The sequence below is a fragment of the Acanthisitta chloris genome, unplaced genomic scaffold (genome assembly GCF_000695815.1).
Source record: "Acanthisitta chloris isolate BGI_N310 unplaced genomic scaffold, ASM69581v1 scaffold1626, whole genome shotgun sequence".
NCBI lineage: Eukaryota > Metazoa > Chordata > Aves > Passeriformes > Acanthisittidae > Acanthisitta > Acanthisitta chloris.
Window position 1 is genome coordinate 44,898 of NW_008677430.1, and position 20,370 is coordinate 65,267.

Here is a 20,370-nt window from a genome sequence, read left to right on the forward strand (position 1 = left end):
GAACGCACAGCAGCATCATCTTGTTTACAGAGATTTATAAAAGTGGCACAGAGTTGATTAGTTGGCCTTACCAAGGAAAGAAATATCAGCTAAGAAATTCATCTTATTCCATTGAGAATTGTTAAATGGAAGAGTGAAATTTTGCTTAACCCACCATTGAAAAACTCTTTTTTTTCTGCAAAACAAGAGTGGAGTGAACCTTACGCACAGCAGCATCATCTTGTTTACAGAGATTTATAAAAGTGGCACAGAGTTGATTAGTTGGCCTTACCAAGGAAAGAAATATCAGCTAAGAAATTCATCTTATTCCATTGAGAATTGTTAAATGGAAGAGTGAAATTTTGCTTAACCCACCATTGAAAAACTCTTTTTTTTCTGCAAAACAAGAGTGGAGTGAACCTTACAGCAGTAAAAACCACACCTGCAATGAACCACAACAGGCCCAACAGCATGGCGCTTGGCATGCGACGCCTTCCGCACGAAGGTGAGAACAGGCAGTGTGTATTCTGGGACACCCATGTCAGGCCACTGGGTATAATGGTACTGAGTTACTACACGTCCACTAGACCTCCCTTTCTGGGACCCCTGCAAGAGAAAAACAAGTCCATATAGAAGCAGCCCACTTCTTCATCATTTTATTTCTATACTAGTTGCACTAGTTCTGTCCCTATTTAGCTAGAAGCATGCCCGCTGGCTCTGAATATTCCAGCTTTCAAAGACAAGAGGAAGGGACAGTGCTTCTGTCACACTGGTTTGCCTGCTTAGTGGAAAAATGACCTGATACTGTCCCTTATACAGCCATAGAGAAAGATGAAGAGCACTGGAGATATAACAAATTACAGCTGCTAAGAGTCATCAGCTCTTTTTGTCAAGCTGCTCCTCTCCTGGGTGAACAGAAGGAGCAGGATTCAACTAACCCAGCTTTAGTGATCTATAAGGCAAGTGACCATGAGTAGGCTGCTTTTTGAAGTTCCTTCCCTCAATGGCCACTCAGAGGAAGGGATACCTTCAGAAAGCAGGTCATCTCATTCAAAGATTGGTTCCTTGGTTCCTAAGACAGGCAGAATAAATTACTCGATAGTAAATGCTGTACTTTATGCATTGATTATACAGGAAGGGCGAAAGACTAGATGTCTTGGACATTTATGTGGAAGGAATAAATTAAGTTTTCAAAATCCCCCTCAAAGTAACCAAAATCACACTGCTGAGCTTAGAGCATGCCCACCTATGTTGCCAGGATGCAACAAACCTTTTTGATCTTGGTGTTTCTAAGAGTAAAATTCCTCACAGTGTAATAGGCAAGTACATGAACACTTTTCTGAGTAACCAAGAAGTTCCCATATTCTTCACTGCCTTCAGCAGGCCAGTACTGGTCACATTTTCTCTGTTAGAAAGCAAATGAGCAACAAAGAAAAAAGAAAACAGAATGTCAGACTAGCAATCTAAAATGTTCAAATTTAAGAGCACAGTCAAGCACAAATCCATACAGGGACTCTCACTATACCCAGTTTATAACAGACATGATCTTCAGTACAGGACAACAAATAACATGTACTTATTTTGTGCTGTAAAGAGAGACAGCTATGCAAAGATGCTCTTTATTTGGAACACTCAAAGAAGGAGAGATTTAAACCATGTCATCAGAGTTAAAGGGCTCTAATAGGTGGAACTTGCCATTCTATAGGCACTCTAAAATCTTAAGACAATAATGATTTATAGGGAAAAAGAGAAATATATTCAAGTCAGTATGTGACTTCTGATTAATTTATAGTATGGGCAGAGTATATTTATATCTGATTAGAGAGGGGGAGAGTGAGCTTGTGTATGGCCAGGATATACAGTAGAGAGCCATGATGTCCAGCCTTTCGGTTGGGTAGTCACATAGCCTTCACTAGGAGTATTAGAAGAGTATGTGTTTATAGCATGGTGTTATACATGAAGTGATACAGCCAGTGCATCTAAGCATTTGCTGTGTCTGCATCATCTGATAGATGCTTAATAGGTTGCATGATAAAATTTATATGCATTTTAGGCATTGCAGCCAGTGCGTGGCAAGTGTGATGCAATGTCTCCTCATGTGACCCCAGGGTACACGTATACTCCCATCACATAACCACAGAAACACACCCTCTGATGGGGTTTGACACCATTTTGTCTCACTTGAAAAACATGTATCAATCAAGTCATGTAGTAAGAAAGGAACTGTGGACCTGCTAGGATGTTAACAGGAAGCAGACAGTGAATATTCAGAAAAGTTCGCTTGAACTGCGTTCTCCTTTCCAGAGTCTAAAAGTTAACCCTGAGAAAGGGCATGATGGTGAGCAGACTGCTAGCAAAACGTGGCACAAAGCCCATAGTTTGCCCATTCCAAAATATATATATAAGAAGGCTTTTTTCAGCATGACTTCTCTATTTTTTTAACATTAGAACATGTATTTTCAAAACTTACTGAATCTTTTCTTCAGTTTCATACTACAGCTACTCAACTTCACTCTTCTGTAGTCAATCCTAGTACATGCAACTCCTGCAAACTATTGCTTTTTGCTCAGTAAAATTCTAAACCAGATTTTTTAAAAGAGAGACAGCACTTTGTTACAGGTAGATCTATCAACATCAGAGAAATAAATAACAGACAAAGGTACTCCTACCCTTCCTTTTTCAACGAGATTAGTTATCATCACAATAACTTCTACGTTATGCTCCCATATCATTCTCCAGAAGTCTTCTGCTGTCGATTTTAGTGGCCCTTGAGCTGCAATGTAGGCTTTTGGCTTGTTGTAGCCCTAAATTGAAATATAGCAAATGACACCTGTCAAATCACTGTCCAGGAGCAAAAGGAGGTTAGGAGGAGTATACAAGATTTTATGCATCTATTTTTAAAGACTCTCAAAAGCTTTTAAGCACTTTAGAATTTATAATTATCTGAATGGCAGAAAACCTGTGGTATCAGGTGACATATGAATACAACTGTTATGTCAATGTTTATAATTCCAACGAATAGGATATATGTGTTCAAGCGCCTGTGTTCTGGCAGAATGTTGACATGATAGTGATTATGAGACATCTGTTATGATACTGGTTAAAAAGTGAATCAAGATCATTTACATGTAAATAACTAAGTAATGAAAACTGGTAATGGTACCTTGGTGAGGCTCTCAGCCAAACGGCATCTTCCATGAGATTATCTCAGATGGAAGGATTAACCACTTACCATTCAGAAAAACCATTCAGATGAAAAACACTTCTAAAATGACTCAGATGTGACAGAACATTTTTTGTTTCGTAATTTCCTTCAATAAGCTGCAGCTGCCACAATATCAAGATGGATCCAAGAAAGACTTGGAGTTTTACCCATGCTTTAACTCTGAGGGCTAAACTTAGACCACAAAAGGTTTTTTTAACAAAATCTGTAACATTGTGATACTTTAAAAAAATTAAATCTTTTCATCTCCATACCTCGTTTTTTACAGAAAAGGCTGACAGATGAATAGGGCAGCAGATAGAAAAAGGCACTTACATCAACGTAGTTGGCATTAATGTAATCAGTCAATTTTCCATCCTTTTCTGCAAGCTGTGCCAATTTAACCCTAGTATGATCATCTGTAGTTAAACAAGGGAGAAAATAAGCAGTTTTCTGTAAGAATTATAGTATTACTATAAGTAATACTCTTAAAAAATACTGAAATGTATTTTTACAATACAGAAGACTAACACAGTAACAATCACATATGCAAAACATCCTCTGCTTAGGTATGAATCACATTCAAAACTCTAGTTTGCAGAAAAAAAAGCCTAATTAATCCAAAGGTGGAAGGGATTCAGAATCTAGTTGCCTTAAGAGCAGCACCTGGAGTCATTTTAGGCACTGTGACATATTTCCCCTACAACCTCTTGTGAAGAGGTACAGGTCTTTCCCAAGTCCTGTGTCATGACTGCCAAATCTGCACAGTGGGGTGTCTCAAAAGTGACAGGAGGCACATTAATTCCAAGTTAAAGAGCAGAGACTGGAGTGTAATGGGATGTTGAAAACACTGGTCAGGTAAAGAACCTTAGCAGTAGCTACCTCAGGGTGAGCTGAAGCTTTCTGCAGCCTGCACTGATTGGAAGAACTAGACTTCAGGCAGGTACAGAGGAAAATTCTTGCTATGTCAGCTGCCCTAAGCTGCCTGTTCATTGCCCTTTGGTAAAAAAGTCACTAGGCTAGCACCTTTTGTATGATCAGGTTCAAACACAGAGTGGCAGAGGAAAATCACTGACTTTCTGTCCTTCTAGAGATATCTTTAGCCCGGGGGAATGGGATTTCTCACTGCTGGTTTAAATTGCTTTCTGCCAGAGGCTACTAAGCTCTAGTGATGCTGAATGCTGAATATATATTTAATTTGGAGCTTGTTGTTATCAGAACAAAGTTGAAATGCTATAAAGAGTTAAAAAAAGTGTACTGAGCCACCAAAATGATAAAAGCCCAGAGGCAATAGCTTCAAAGAGAGATTAACAAAACTGAATAGATGTGTTTCAGAGAAGAAAACTCTAGGAGAGTGATGCAATGGGAAAACCTGTATTGATTAATGAAGCTGTTCTATTACATTGTTGCAGGGCACAATACAATATAAACTGAGGACATTTATGTTTATATGTGACAGTGAATATATCCAGGGATTGTGAAGCTCCTAGAGAGGATAAATCATCATTATTCTAGATCAAAGATGGATTAATTTTGGCAATCAAAGCACAGCTTCTTTGGCTTTATAATGACATTATAATGAAATCTCCCAGCTCCCTTTGGGTCATTGCAGAAGACACAAATATGTCTTGCTAACACATGCTCCTCAAAGCAGCAGAATGTCAGAGGACTAACTTGAAGAGATGTGAAATCTCATGCTACTCTTTTAGCATTTTGCTGAACAGTAGCCAGAGCTTTCAGTGTAGAGATACTTTCGCTAATAACATACAAATCTATACTTGTCTATAATTATTAAACAAAACACCAAGTGATGCCTTTACTTACAAGCAACAATGTTTATATATCGATTCTTATTCTTGTTGTCAGGGTGATTAGAGCTGTCTGATGTAATACCTAGATCTACAGTACAGCTCTGGATTTCCTGAAAAAAAGAAAAAAAGTATGTCATACTTTAGTAAGTACTAACATAAATAAAATGTCTTCAAATACAGTAAGCATGAATAGAACCACAACCTTATACCCAATTATCTATGATATTTTACAACTACTTCATTGCTAAAAAAAATGCAGTGAAATAATTCCTTACCTGATAAAACTCTTTCAGTGTCTAATGAGGGAATGAATGCAAAAAAAGTAAAAAAAATCAAATTCCACAGCACAGAACAAATGGATAAGTGTTTATATAAATTACAGTTACTATATGGAAAACAGTTATGGTCATGCAATATGTATCTCCATAATAACAACAAAGCTGAATAAATTGACATAACTCCTAAAGGAAACAAGAGGTAATTTTCCAGTTAAAATGCTGGAATCTGTTTTCCTATCTTTAGCTTTACTGTTAGACCTTAGGTCTGTGAAAGCTTATACATAAGAGTAACATCTCAGACTTTAGCCAGATTATCTACATATTTAACTGCTCATTGAATTTGTTATTGGTCCTTATAACTGCATTAGTTTCTCTGGAGAATGAATGTTTTTGCTCTCTGCATTCAGCTGCAAGACCTGCACTGGAGCAGGATGGTGTGCAACTCAGCCGGCCTCGTGGCACTGTGGTGAAGCACAGTTACAGCCCTCACTCCAGCTGCCAGCAGTTCACAGTGAGCCCAATGATTTTATAAAGAGAGACACAGGCTTGAGTGGATGGGCACAGTCTGCAAGACTCACAAAATTGTTTTATTTTATTGATTACTTTAACTGTCAGGAAACTCAAGCATTTATAAGGTCCACATTGTTAAGCAGAAAATATGTTGTCATCACTAATAGTAGAATAATAATGTTTCCTCACACTCTTTATAACTAATTTTAATATTAATCACCTTCATCTATTTAAATATATATATATAAAGTAGTTACCAGTCTAAAAATTAGATTTCAAATATAAGTTGTTTTATAGGAATATAAAAAAACCACCACTGAACCACCTCCTTACCCTCCACATGTATGCTAACCCTGCTAAGACAATGACTATATTTCAGTTTTTCCATATCTTTGAAGTTCTCCACCAGTAGAGAAAAGATCAGGACACTAATTCTGGGGTAGTCTGCAAAGCCAAAAGGACCTCCAAGAAATGATGAGGACACAGAATATTTTTGTACTAAAACAAGCATGAAAGACTTCAAATAGTGCAGCTGTAGTTCAGTGAGATTTGGTGTTTGGATTACTGCTGTAATTTAGGAAAAGTACAATTGTAGGAAAAGACCAGTTTAGGATGAACAATCTGATTTCTGTATTGTTGCACTCACTAATGGTGAAAGAACTTTGCAACTTTTGTATTTACACACAGTCCTCCAACATCTGCTCTTATTAATAGCCAGTCTAGCTGGAGCCCAGTCCCATCAGTGCACAACATAGGAATGTGTACTGGACATTCACAAGCATTTACAAGTTTGGTCTCACAATCAAATGGATATTCTGAATGTTAAATGAATTGGAGAAGAAATGCTGATGAAGAAGGTTACATGAAGGACATGGAATTTTTGGTCCATTAGATCACAATAAATAGGCTGGGGAAATAAAAGCAAAACCAAAAAATGCAAAACTAAGAATCTTTTACTTTCATTATTGTTTTTGCAGAAGGAATATTACAATTGTATTTTAAATTGAGATCAATTAAAACACTTGTTTCCATCCCAACTCATTATGTTAGAAATCACTTGTAGAAATTTTAATAGCACAGCTTTAATTACAGCATTTGGGTTTATAATGCTTATTTTATGTGAATGAAGCTAGAACATATATATCTTTAAATGGACTGCAATGCACATGAATGTATAAAACAATGAATTTCATTAGTTACATACAGTAATAATACATTAGAGCATATGTTTCAACATTTTGAAATACCTCTTATGAACCATATACTTTAGGAAAGGAACTGTAAAGCTTTCGCTACCATATATGAAGACTACATTAGCTCCCCTGTTAATCAGAAGTCTTGCCACGTGTACTCATTATAACTTCCATTTTATTTTCTCTGCCAATGGAACAAGCAAATGTGGGTAGCTTCTGCAAAATTCAATTGGCATTAGTGTTGGAAAAGCTTTAGATCTATAACTGTATCTGATAAACCACATATATTGCATTATTGCTGCCTAGTTTATTCACACAATAATTTAGTATTTTATCATAGTGATAAACACTCCCATTTGCATCCTAGTCCTGTTAGCTAGCTTTTATAAATCTCCCTAGTCTTTACACACAAACTCCTTACTGGGCTCACAGCACTCATAATTACATGCATTCATGAAATTGGTACCCAGATCAGAATGGAATGCCCTGTTTTTAATTTTCAGGCATTTAAACTTAACATTATTTGTATGTGCTAAGAAGAAAGATGACATCATAGAACCATACCTCAAATTCTTCAGAAAAACCATTACTTGCATGTAAATCTGCAACATGTTTTGGGAAATGCTTTATTGGAATTGCTCCAACATCATCTTAGGGGTGGGAAAAGACAAAAAATATATTTATGAAGAATAAAAAGCCAGTGACATATAAAGAAGTTTTTATGTAGGCAATCCACACAACATCCTGAAATAAAATTTTTGGCATGAACTTTGGATAGGCAACTCCCACAAAAATAAGCCACTCTTTAACAATATTAACATTTCTGAAATAGTTATCTAACACGTCTACATTTCTAACTTATTATTTAGAAAGAAGATAAAGAAAACGCCTTGCAATGTCTTCCTCTGTCTTTAAGCCCCCAAAATGAAGGTGCTGATTCTGCAAGATGCTGAGCTTGTCTGAACTTTCTGTGTCAAAGGGAAATGGGAGGATTAGCTGTTTGCTACAAGATGTTCAAATGGAGAGGGTAGGGGCAGAGCTCTGAATAACACTGATAAAGAAAGAACAATCAGGCAGAGCTGTCTGGGTGCTTTAGGCTGATTAGTGTTGCACTGGGATTCTGATACAGTACATGGACTAGCTGCATAGTCCCAAACCTACTAAATTAAAGCAGCATTATGCCAGGGGTTTAATATTAACTGAGATGTTGCATGTTTGCATTGGCAATCAAAGAAAACAACAACTAATTTTCATCTTTTACCACATCAGTGATTACTTTCAGTAGGGAATTTTTCCCCCTGTTGTCCCCATGATTTATGATTACCTATTGACAATAATCTTGTATCTGATCCTGTGAGTACAGGCTACAAACTTTCATATCAGGCTTCACACTTCTAGTTTTAAGTGAAATATTTATGTTTAAGACTTTCTTGTTATCCACAAAGAGATCACCATTTCAAAAAATAAATGTGATTCTGGCAACTTCGGGGTATTGATAGTGAGTCTGAATTTTCCATCTGATATTTATCTTTATTTTACTTTATACGAATACAGAAAAACACTCCTGTGTAGAGCATTCATCAGGGATCATGTCAAAAACCTTCCGGGACTTTTAATCTCTTTTCTGTAAACATGCTATGTAAACAAAGTCATCTGTTCTGTTAATTAACTGTTAAAGGATGACACCATTTCACATAGTTTTGGTTCTGAAGAATAATTTTGGTGGGGTTTTTTAAAGCCTTCCATGGATTAAAATATGTTTATTTCACAATCCGTAATTTCATCATCATTTCATATGAGAAAGAAACGTCAAAAACATTGAACAAGGACCTATTATTTACATCAACAGATGTTCAGCATTTAGCCCACCTAATAATATTAGCTTTCAGCTACCAATAATTTGTTGATTTGTACTAAGATCCATCTGGTATTCTACTTACATGAATGGATCTGAATACAAAAAGTGAATTTATCCAGTCAAGCCTAAGAGAAGCTGAACAAATGTGTAACACTATCTTCACACTTTGGAGAAGAAACCTGGCATAAAGTGTTTATCCTAATGATATGCAAACACAAAACCAGAAGGGAAGGTAGATGACCCTAAGACAGAGGACAATAAGGGTGAAAGAGGTTTTATTTCCTTGCCAGTGCTAATCTCCAATTCTGAATCCAGGAGTATATTTTATATCTGGCTGGCAGGTATCACTCCAAACTACTCAGTTTGATAGCAGGTCCTAACACTACCCTGTAATTCATTATTATTTGAATGCATCCTTGAATTTTGCTGTGAAGTGCCATGACATTTTCTGTGAGTAACTGCAAATGTCCTATCTCTGCCAATGAAACCCTACAAAAGGAAAATTTAATACATAATGAGATCTGTGGAGTGTGCTTTTAGTTGTAGCCATAAAAATTAAACTTAGCAGTTACAAAACACTCTTCCTGCCCTATAGTCTTTGCTGATACGATATCACAGTTGTCTCAATTGTAAAATTACACTGCTGAAGCACTTGTGCAATAGAAAACACAAAAACTGCTGACTGCAAAATGAAGCAAAACTATTTCCTCCATGCTCACAACTTTTTCCATCAAATATTTTACGTAGCTTCAGGCACTTAGAAAAACATTTCCCTTTAATATTTATCAGCATTTCACAAGGAAAACATCCAGCTTCAAAACACATATTTTTAAGCACTCCAATAAGTGAAAGTGCAATTGTTCCAATGGAAACCACTATCTCCCTGAGGTGAGCTGCTTGGGAAAAATGCAAGAAAATCATATATACTGCAATATAGTTCATGATAGAGAGCGAGAGATTTCCTGTGATGATTGCCACTTGACATTTATTTATAATCACATATATTCTGAAATTGAGTTATAGCTCTGCTTTTTAACCATTTAGTAAAAGGTTATGCATCTCCTAACAATGGCAATCAATACAAGAGGCATTTAAAGATGTCTCCAATTCAGTTACTACAGAAGCCTAATGTTTGGGATTTACTTAATTAAATGTGTTTACTTGTTATGTACACAAGGCCTGATTTCCTTCCCTTAGTCATTCCAAGGGAAACCATCCTCCTTTCTAACAGCACAGTTTGCAAAAGCATTACTTGTGGAACAAGGTATCTTTGTCTCATAGGTGAAAATGTGGCTTAGGATCTGCTTCAGAATGAATCAATTTAGGTTACTTTTCATTCTCTACAGATTGAAACAGCTGGAAGGGCTGCATGTGCTCCTCTGACACTCTCAGAGAAATAAAGAAAAGAACAGTTTCTCCACATAAATGTGGCAGATATAGAACCAGATGCTAATATTCTGAATGTCTGTATCATTTTTATGACAGGTTCACAGACAACTTTACCATAGTAACTATGCTAGGAAAATCTGTAAGTTTAAGAGCAAGTTGTAATTGCAAATGAAATGCAGACAGATGATCCTGCTGGTAAAAAGAATAAGACATGTTCTATACACAGGTGACAAATCCAATTAAAGGCAAAAATACAGCAGAGTATGTTGCTGGTGTAATCCTCCACCTTGTGACAGTGAACTAGAGCTATTTACTGTAGCTCATATTGCTACCCTAGCAGCCACTCTAGTGAGGCTACACTCCAAATGGCTAGAAGCACAGTGTATATTTGAGTCAACTCTGAAAGGTGAGGCTCTTTCTCTTTTGTGTTACGTATGGGAGAGCATATTAGCAATACTAGTATTTCTCTTCTGTGTTACCTATGGGAGAGCATATTAGCAATACTAGTCCCTGCTGACATCAAGAGCACCTGAGTTTACATAGACTTGTACAAGAGGATACAAATCTCTGGTTTACAGATGTTACAGTATATGACATCACATGGACACATGTAAAGAAGCATCTTCCAACAGCTAAGACCAATCCACAGAACAGTTGGCAAAAATACCTGAGACTGGGAAGACTGGAGCTGGGGGAGCCGAAATCACCCGAGGTGATGTATTATCTTCCAAATAAAAGTGAGCAGTCTGGAAACATTTCCTAGAGAGGAAGAAATATAAATAAGTATTACAAACCCCCCAGTAAAACAATAAAAGCCAATCCCAAACATTATCTGAGACTGTTTGGAATTCTGGCATTATTGAGTCAAAAAGAATATCTCAATTTTGAAAACCAGTTTTAATGGAGTGTCAAATACTACTGCTAGAATATAAATATTCCCCCAGCACACCACCAAATTATGTATACAACTTGAAGATACTACATTACCTCAGCATAATACATAGTTCATGCATCTTTACCTATACCAGAGGCAGAAGATAGAGCATGCATTAGACATAGTGACAGCTGAAAGAGGAACTCTGCATCAGGAGCTACCGTAGATGCTGCACAATTTCAAGCACAAAAAAAATGCCACTGTCTTCCTTATCCAAATTCACACAAATAATTACTGTTCCCTTTCAGGTAATTATGCTAGCCTGAAGATGGAGCAGTGTATGAAATCGGCTCTGGTAATTCATCGATAGATCCTACTGCAGACACAGAACGCGATAAAAGACAACGTGCGCTGTAAGAGCCAAACCAGTGGCTCTGCAACTACTATGACGGCGGCTAAACAACATTTTTCATAATGTAATTGCAACACTGAGGGACACCTTAGCCAAGGAGGGGTTCCCGAAGCTGACAGAAACAGGGGGATTTATAACTCCAGGAGGTGCCAGCTTTGTTGCAAAAACACTGAAGTATGAATACAAATGGTATCAACCTCAACTATGACCCACAATGTTATTTGTATCTGTGCCGTAATCCAGATGTGAAGATAATAAGAATAGCATCTGTTAGGAGTCCAAGCTATTCAAGGGACTAAATAACCAACTGCTGCTGTGAGCATTACAAAGACTCTTTAATTAAAAAATCTCCATATGATTAGACATGCTAATAATAATCTTTACTTTGGATCACTTAATCTACTTGAAATATTATTCACTAAACATTAAATTTAAAAAGAAAGATATGCATCACAAAAATATTAATCTCATTTTCTATTTACAAGATTCTCCTTCTTCAAAGCTGTTGGCTGAAGCTATTGTAAGTTTGTTTGCTATTTTGTATAACCACTGTTATTTTAAATTCTTCTGTACCATTCCTATATCACTGCAGTGTTAAAACTCCTCTTATAATTGTTACAACCAAAACCAGATAGGGAACATGTGGATGTTGTCATTCTTTCCAGAACCATTAATGTAGATCATAAAGACTTTGGTAAGCTTATTTGAATTAAGCCTCTGGGAAACATGCCCATATTCTTGGAATGCATTGGGAATTTTAGGTCTGCGTACAGTATAGATTTCCTTAAAACACAAGAAAATGCACACAGCTACATCGAAGGGAAAACTGTGGCATGCAAAATAGTTCTGGTGATTCACATGATGATTAAATTCAAGTCCAGCTAGAATCCCCTGAAAGCATATTTGTGATGCTCACAGAAAAGCTTTGCCTTTGCATGAGATGTTTTGAGCAAGACTGTCTGTTATGCACTTGGGTTCATGTAGAAATGGCAATTTCTTTGGATGCAGACCAAGAACACACTCATAATGTACCTGGGAACATCTTTCTAATTTTTAAGGCATCTCCAGTGTTGGAGTCAGTGGGTGCTAAGGTGAGAGGGGCTGTCTCAATGCTAGCATGAGACTCAGGAGTTAGTCTCAGACATGCTTGAGAAAGGTCTGTGAGATGCAGGCAAATATCAAAGTAATTCAAATCACTAAACACTTTGACAAATCTGGTCCTGCCTGTTGGGCATGGCAAATGCTGTACTGTGTTTAATAAAACCAGCACCAACCAACCAAACACGCCAACCAGTCTGATGCTAGAGATCCAAACCCCAAAAATGTCCTCCTCTGAATGTCTACTGATTATGAACAATGATCATGCATAAAGTTTATGGACTGGCATCAGAGTTTTGTCACCTTCTTGCTTGAGAAAAGATTGAGCTAAAAAGAATTTAATTAGCATAATGGCTTTCACATCTAAAGCAGTACTTAAAATGTCCGCATAATATGCCATATATTCATTATCCCTCACTGAGCCAATGTATCTTTAATCTTTAACAAGTTAATTGTGGCTGAAAATAAATTACACCCTTAGCACATTTGGGAGACAAATTCATAGCAGTTGACTTAACCTGTAATAAGACTCATAAATAGGCACTCCATCTGCTTCTGCATCAGTAGTGAAAGCTTTCATGACTAAACCTAATGTTAATATCCACATCTCATTAATTATCACTTGTTGTTAATGAAAAAAGTGATGACTACTTCAAACTTCCAGACAAAGGTCCCATCACTCAATGTCAACCTGATTATTTAATTTACACCTTTCCTCACAGCATTTAGATCTTCAACCTAAAACTGTAATTTGTAATTTAGACACTGCACTTCTTCGAACACACTCTTTATATATGCAGATAGTGCTAAACCACTGGATTAATTACAGTGTTTGGATCTGCACAGGAAGGAATGCAGCAGCAGAGCTTCAGTCTAACAGGAGGGATACTAGATCTGAACAAACACTTCAATGGGAACTACTTGGGACAAGACTAAGCCTCAGATTCTGGAGGACTCAGTTTTTCTAGTGTTTGGACACCTGGACCTAGGCTGAGGATGTGTGCCTGCTTCCCCCCTTGGGGCAGGGACTGCTCACTGAGGCAGACAACACAGCACAGCACTGTGTGCATGGGAATGTCCATGTGTGTGTGGGGTGTTTGCTGCCAGGTGGGCTGGAGAAGGAAGGTAAACCTAGGGAGTCAGAGGCATCTGTGAGAGGATGGGTTTGCACAGCCACTGCTGGCCCAGAATGGTCTTAGAGGCAGGATGACTTCTTTTCTGGGAACTTCCTGGTGTTTTGAGCTCACAGGATTATATGCCAATGGTATTCTCAAACACTTATTTGAATCCTCAGTGGATCCAATGACATAAATTATTCAATTTTTACATGGCTGCAATTAATTTTCACATTTATCAGCTGGAACTGTAGTTTTCAGATTTTGCTAACACATTTATAATTTGATGTCACATTGTTGAGAAGTTTGCCTTCATGGATGGATGAGTGTGGCCTTTGTAAATTTAAATCTGGTTTTAGTGTGTCTGCATGTGCAAATTTAACAATCCTTAGAGAGGGTGCTCAACTCTGTTCCCATAAACACGAGAGGACTCAAGGCATCAGTTCAAATCATGGACAGGAAAATGAACGGTCTCTGACAGCTGTGTTTCAAAGATATAGGGTGGTAGAGGAAAGTTAAAATTTAAATGACTACTCAGGGTGTTATCTCTCATCAGGTTGGTAATTTCTGAAGTGTTATTGTCACAAAATAATAGGCTGTATGACAGCCAGCTCATATTCAGTATGTCTATGACTGCAAATGTACCTGGAAGTGCATTAGCAGTTTGCTGTTCTTGTCATTAGAACTAGTCTCTTCCTAAGATTCACATATATTGGCTGAAAAAAGATTTTGAGTGGTACAGCTCCCACTGATAACTGCAACCATTTTACTATTCTTCCAGCTCTTCTTATGATAACCATTACAAACATTAGTCTGCACAAATATGCCTGTTTAAGCAAAATGATAATACTGAAGCCTCCAGAAAAAAACAGAGCAAGTAGATTCAAATATTCCTGCCTGCTGCATCTCTACTGCAACACTAACTGAGAGGGATGGATAGACTCTAGATTTGAACAGAAAAGTCTCCCTAAAGCTTTAAAAAGGGTCTATCTGGACAACAAGGCCATTAAACCACCAAAAGAATCTCCCTGTTTATTCCACTGTAATCTTTATCATGCCAAAGAAATGAAAGGAAAATGACATTGCTTGAAAATTGCTTGAATTACAAAAGACACACAGAATTAGAATAGTTCAAAATTGCATATTTTCCTACTGGCAATCAGTCAATCTTTAGACAATATCGCTATTAGAATTTTTCATCCATGCCAGAGAAATGAATATTTTATCAAAAAAAAAAGATTGAAATTGTGCCTAATGAGATAGTGAAGAGACCGAGGAATTTCCTCAAGTGCTGATTAACAATTTCATGTAAAAAAACCAAAACCAAAACCCAAACAAGAGATGGTACAGAATTATTTTTCTGATACAAGTCATTTAAGTGAATAACAAGATAATTTTGCCTTTCTTTAACCTTGAAAGACTGGAACTTGTTGCTCTTGGTAGTTACTTGGTTTCTAGACCTAATAACACACCTTTTGTACATTCAAAGCAGGAGCTATTAGTGGAAACAACCTAAAGCACTATTTACTCAAATAACAATCCAGGACATACCAATGCAATTTTTTGACTACTGTTGTAATAGGAATAACCTTTTGCAAACATAAACTATTTATGAACTTCAATAAGTAAAAATAATTGTCCCAAATAAAAAAAAGAGCATTATAAAATGAAACACTGACAGCTTACATCAGTTATTTCAAAATAAACTACATTTAGCCATAAAAAAACTTACAGACTTTGTATTAATATTTTCCAGGCTTAATAAAAACTGCATAGCAATTAAATTAATGCTCTGATTTCTTCCAGGCTTTAAAAAGAGGTGAGGGTCTTGGCATCTTTGAAAGAGGGCCACAAAGTCCTACCTACAATACATATTCTTTATGTTTCATTCCCCTAAAGTAAGAAACATTTACTGGTGTTATTGTAATGCCAAGAGAATTTTGTTGAGGATTAACAATAAGAGATCTCCATATTTTATTTTGTAGTACACAAGAAATACAGAAAAGATTAAATACCAGTCAAGAAGATATTATTGCTAATGGGAATTTTTGTTTTATTTGGAAAGACCTGTTTTACACAACTGTTCATTCCCAGAGAAAGAATACAAAATGAACACAATGTTATTGAGAAAAACAAGCTTGTAACATTTAGGATTACTAGAACTGCACTGTACAATCTGGGCTTTAAAATGGATGGTGTTCTTTGGTAAATAGAAGAGATTTCAAATCCTATTTAGCATCGGGGATGAAACCCTTTGGAAGATGAATATGAACATTCATGCTGCATGACATGAAAGACAGGAAAAGGTTCTTAGTATGCAAGTGGTCAGCTGGAAATCCTGGGATGGACAGTATAATTATCCAACTAGGCCTTAACTAAGAAATGAGTTGTGCAATTCTAATGTCAATTAACTACAAATTAGGAAAGAAGAAATCTTTCTGCAAATTCATTGTTCAGAAGCGTCTTTAATGATGGTGAAGGCTGTCTGACTCACTAGCACACTGCCTGGAAGAAAGGAAGCTTGAACTCCATTTCTCAAGTCTAATCTGTTTGGGGATGGGATGTGCCCTGTCCCCATATGGGACATATCCTGATAGGCTGACAGAGAATAAGCGTCAGGAGACTAGAAGAAAAGTCAACCCTGATATCACAGCCTAGAGATAGTGTAGTGTAGTCAGTAACTTGGAAAAGGCAGTCTGTGGTCTAGTTCCTGGTTCTCCACCACTTTTTTGCACTTGAGATTAAGAAGGATTGAGTAGGGGATGGGAGAAGAAGAAACAAGCTCGGGAAGCATCCAAGAGATATTTGGGCCTGTCTCCCCCACTCTTTGTCCAGCTCCTGGAAGAGCAAGGTCCTGTTTGTGGCTGTTAGTTTATGTGCTAGCACTGCAGAAGCAGTAACAGGATCAGGTTCCTGGCAATCACTGAACAGCAAGAATCTTCACAGCAGGAAGTTTTTGGAACTTACTTTCCCCTTCTGGCCCACCACTGCATTTCCTCCCTGACAACCTGCACACTTAAGAGAGTGAGGGCTGTGCATGGGTTTTGAAAGTTGTATGAGAGCTTAAGCAGACGTGCTTAGGAAGACTGGCTTTTAACTAGAACCAACGAAAGAGCACCAAAGGCTTGAGAAGTGCCACGTACTGCCACAGGGCTAATTAGATTCCTGGTATGCTTTGAGATCAGGCCAACTTGCAGTATTTCACATAACTCTTGACACAGTTTGGGGTTAGCACAGGGCAGAGGCCATCCCAGTAGGTGATGTAAATGCAGCCACTGTTTTTTCCCTCTTTGAGGGAAGTGACTTCAGCTGTATGGACAAGATCTGTGCCAGGCAAGCTGCTCTGTTTTATTTCACAGAGTGGGCACAGTTTTTTTCCCCACACTGATTATGTTATCATGACTTCTTACAGCTATCAGTTCTCTTTATCTTAATTTCTTTTCTTACTGGCTTATCAATTTATCATGTCACATAAAACCATGTCCACAAGGAAACCTGAGCGTATGTGTGTACATGAAACACATCCTTAGTCACCCACTGAACCGTTTGAAAGGCTGGGAGGCTGATTTTAGTTTGGCAGAATCACAAAGTAGAACAACTATTTAATCATGGAACACCGTAAGAGCTACTCAGTAAGTGATCTTCAAACAATTACAGTTATACTCTCATAAAACTATCCCATTTCTGTCTTGCATACAATGTCAGCTACAGCACACTTCTACAATACTATATGTATTGCTTATTCACACAGTCCTGTCAAGGACCATAGATTCTCATTCTAAATTGACAACACCTGATTTTAATTGTTAAAGGATTGGAAAGATAGCAAATAACCCATTTCATGCTATTGATTTTTCTTTTCCCTTTTGCTCTTCCCAGTGCTCTGTTAAGTCGCTTGGCTTCTAGGCATGAATAATCTCAAGTATTTGTTTATTAAGACCTCTCAATATGGAAATAAATTATTTGCAGTGATTAAACCCTCTGCAAACAGAAAGAATTGTAGTTGAGGGTTTTTTACAGAAATCACCTTATTTTTATCATTTTTATGGCACTGGGAGCGACAAGAAGACACGGAGAGAGAGAAGACCCAGGCTCCCTCATGTAAACCAGCTCAGTAATGTCAATCACATTTTGTCAAGTAACAGCTCTTTAGGACTGAAAAAAAGATCAACCAAAAAGCAACTTACCTCCAGTAAATGAGAATACCCACAAGAATCACTAGACAGATAAAAGTCAGGGCTGATACGACCACAAGTGGTATAACTGTCTTCTTCTCTGATTCCAGACTCTCAGCTAGACCAATACGAGACTCATGGCTAATATTACTTGCCTCTGCAGTCAGAGAAAATTGAAACAGTCCATGTTTAAATTCTGAGAAATGCACAGCACGAGTGAATGTGTCTTATAATGAGCCTACTTAATATCACTTACCTCTGTTTTTCACTATGTACTGCAGAAAGTGTATACATTTGCAAACCAGCTTACAGAAAACAAGCAGATAGAGGGTAAAGCAAAGTGTTCAAGCTTATGTGACTCAGCCTTCCAGCAGTGGAGACTTCTCTTTGTAAGAATAGCAGATTGTTGTTAAAATATAGAAGAAAATTTTTTATTTTCATCTGTTTATTAGCTGAAAGCCAAATGAGTTAAGAGATCTGAATATATAATATTGGAACATACATTGGAATGGATATTAACCTGTCACCCATATTAATGCAAATTAGTTATCTGGCTAATAGTATCATAGCATAAACTTCTTACTATAGTCCCTATGTGCTTGCTGTATTGCACTTAAGACTTCGGTACTTTAATCCATCACCCATTCTGTAACTTGCCTTATTATATACACCTTGCTGCCTCTGAATTCAATTGCTGTATCTCCTCCCCCAGCTACACTGGAACCAGAATTAAATTTCCTACCTTGATCTTTACAGGTGAGCAAATTATTATTTAGATATGCCTTAGATTTCACATGTCTGTCAGCCATGTGATGCTGGCTGACAGAAATATTTGGTTATAGGAACCTGTATGAAGATTAAAACAATACATTTTATAGTCTCATTAAATAAGAAAACAATGGTGGATGACACCAATGCTGCATTTTTACATTTGGTCATACCTCAAGAAGTAATAATTTAAAACTGTGATTTTGACATAAAATGACTGATTCTTTTCAATCTGTGCAGCTTATTGTGATCTGTGACCATTATATGAATTAAAATGTAGAAAAAGGTACTTTTTCACTTGTTAGAATTAAACCCCTATAATGTTTTCTGCTTTTGTGAACAGTCCTAATTCAATGTATCCTCTTTATAGGAGCAGAATTTTGCTGTCTAGAAATCAGCTGCACTCCACTGGGATTGCAAGAGACCAATTCTACATGAATAAAAAGCTTTCACACAAAAGAGAGGAAGGAATGGAGTTGGATCTGGAAAAAAAAAAAAGACAGCAAATCACATGTTCTAAAAAGGATGTCAAAAACCAAATGGCTTCACACAGTACAGATTTTCAGGCAGCTCTCTGCTTGCTTCCATTTGCTTGAGTTTAGGGGCCTTCAGGGCTTTTTATGCAAAAACTTCTAGGCTCTGATCTTGCAGACATCTTCTCGGTTTTAATTCAAAGCACTCAACACCCACATCAATCACTACTCTAAATCCTGCAGCTCAGTGGGCAAAGTAATTGAAGGAACAAGTTGCTTCTGAAAAATCATCTCCAAGTTTCAGGTGAGTAGGCTAAATTCAGTACTTCCTATTGATTTCAGAAAATAACTCTGTGTATGCATGAGATCATAATATGATCCCTTTGAAACAGACATGCTTGCTTATGCAACTCTGGACTAATTCACAGCATAAACCCCAGTCTTATCTGTGTGATGACAGGGTTCCTTCAAACTGCATGCTCAAATCCTATCAGGATTCCTTCCATGGGATGAGGTGCAGGCTTCTCCTGTAACAGGGGGTTTCCTGCCTACTTAGGCATCACTCCAATGATGGTGGCTGAAAAGGCAATCTCATTTATAGCTGATTTCTTTGATTTCTCCGTGATCTGTTTGGCTCCTCTGCATATTTCTTTCCATTAATTTCTCTTAGGTTTTCAACCGAAGTTGAAAGGTTATGTAGCCACATAGGTCTTATGGAGAAAAGTTCAGAACAAGCATAAATATGCATCAACAACTACAAGACTGGGAAAAGTTTAAATGACAATTTTTCTGTAATGGTCACAACAAGAAGACATTTCATCAATTTCTGGTAAATTCACTGTAATATATAAATAAGTTCTTGGCTGAGAAGTCCTGTTTTGCTTGTTTGTTTCATATCTTTATAATTTAATGAAGCAAATATGTCTTTGATTTACAGGAGACCATGTTAGACAGGCTCACATTGAATTTTCAGTTTATTAAAAGACAGTATTTGGCATCATTTATTGGAAAAAATAATGTACATGAAATGATACTGTATAGTGTCTTTCAATAATATCTGGAAGACAAATTAAGACTGTTGCACTCCTCCTGCTCCTCCAGTATATATAATCCTTTTTGAGTTACTATCAGCAACAATTCAAATGATACCCATTATGTAAACTCTAAATCTTTTATGGTAACACTCATTCGTATTAGTAACATTGGTTTTGAAATATTGGCGTAATTTTTGCTTA

At 37.1% G+C, this 20,370-nt stretch overlaps 1 protein-coding gene across 1 annotated transcript in view; it reads right to left on the bottom strand.

The window, feature by feature from the left end:
* Window positions 1-20,370, bottom strand: part of PTPRZ1 (protein tyrosine phosphatase, receptor-type, Z polypeptide 1) — a 132,084-nt gene that overhangs the window by 10,324 nt on the left and 101,390 nt on the right. The window contains exons 13-21 of the mRNA XM_009076486.1: window positions 17,907-18,051; window positions 10,888-10,979; window positions 7,538-7,623; window positions 5,268-5,288; window positions 5,006-5,102; window positions 3,518-3,600; window positions 2,649-2,783; window positions 1,250-1,384; window positions 422-585 (exon numbers count right to left, since the gene is read on the bottom strand). Of these exons, the coding sequence (XP_009074734.1) occupies window positions 422-585; window positions 1,250-1,384; window positions 2,649-2,783; window positions 3,518-3,600; window positions 5,006-5,102; window positions 5,268-5,288; window positions 7,538-7,623; window positions 10,888-10,979; window positions 17,907-18,051 (958 nt within the window). The remainder of the gene's footprint in view (window positions 1-421; window positions 586-1,249; window positions 1,385-2,648; window positions 2,784-3,517; window positions 3,601-5,005; window positions 5,103-5,267; window positions 5,289-7,537; window positions 7,624-10,887; window positions 10,980-17,906; window positions 18,052-20,370) is intronic.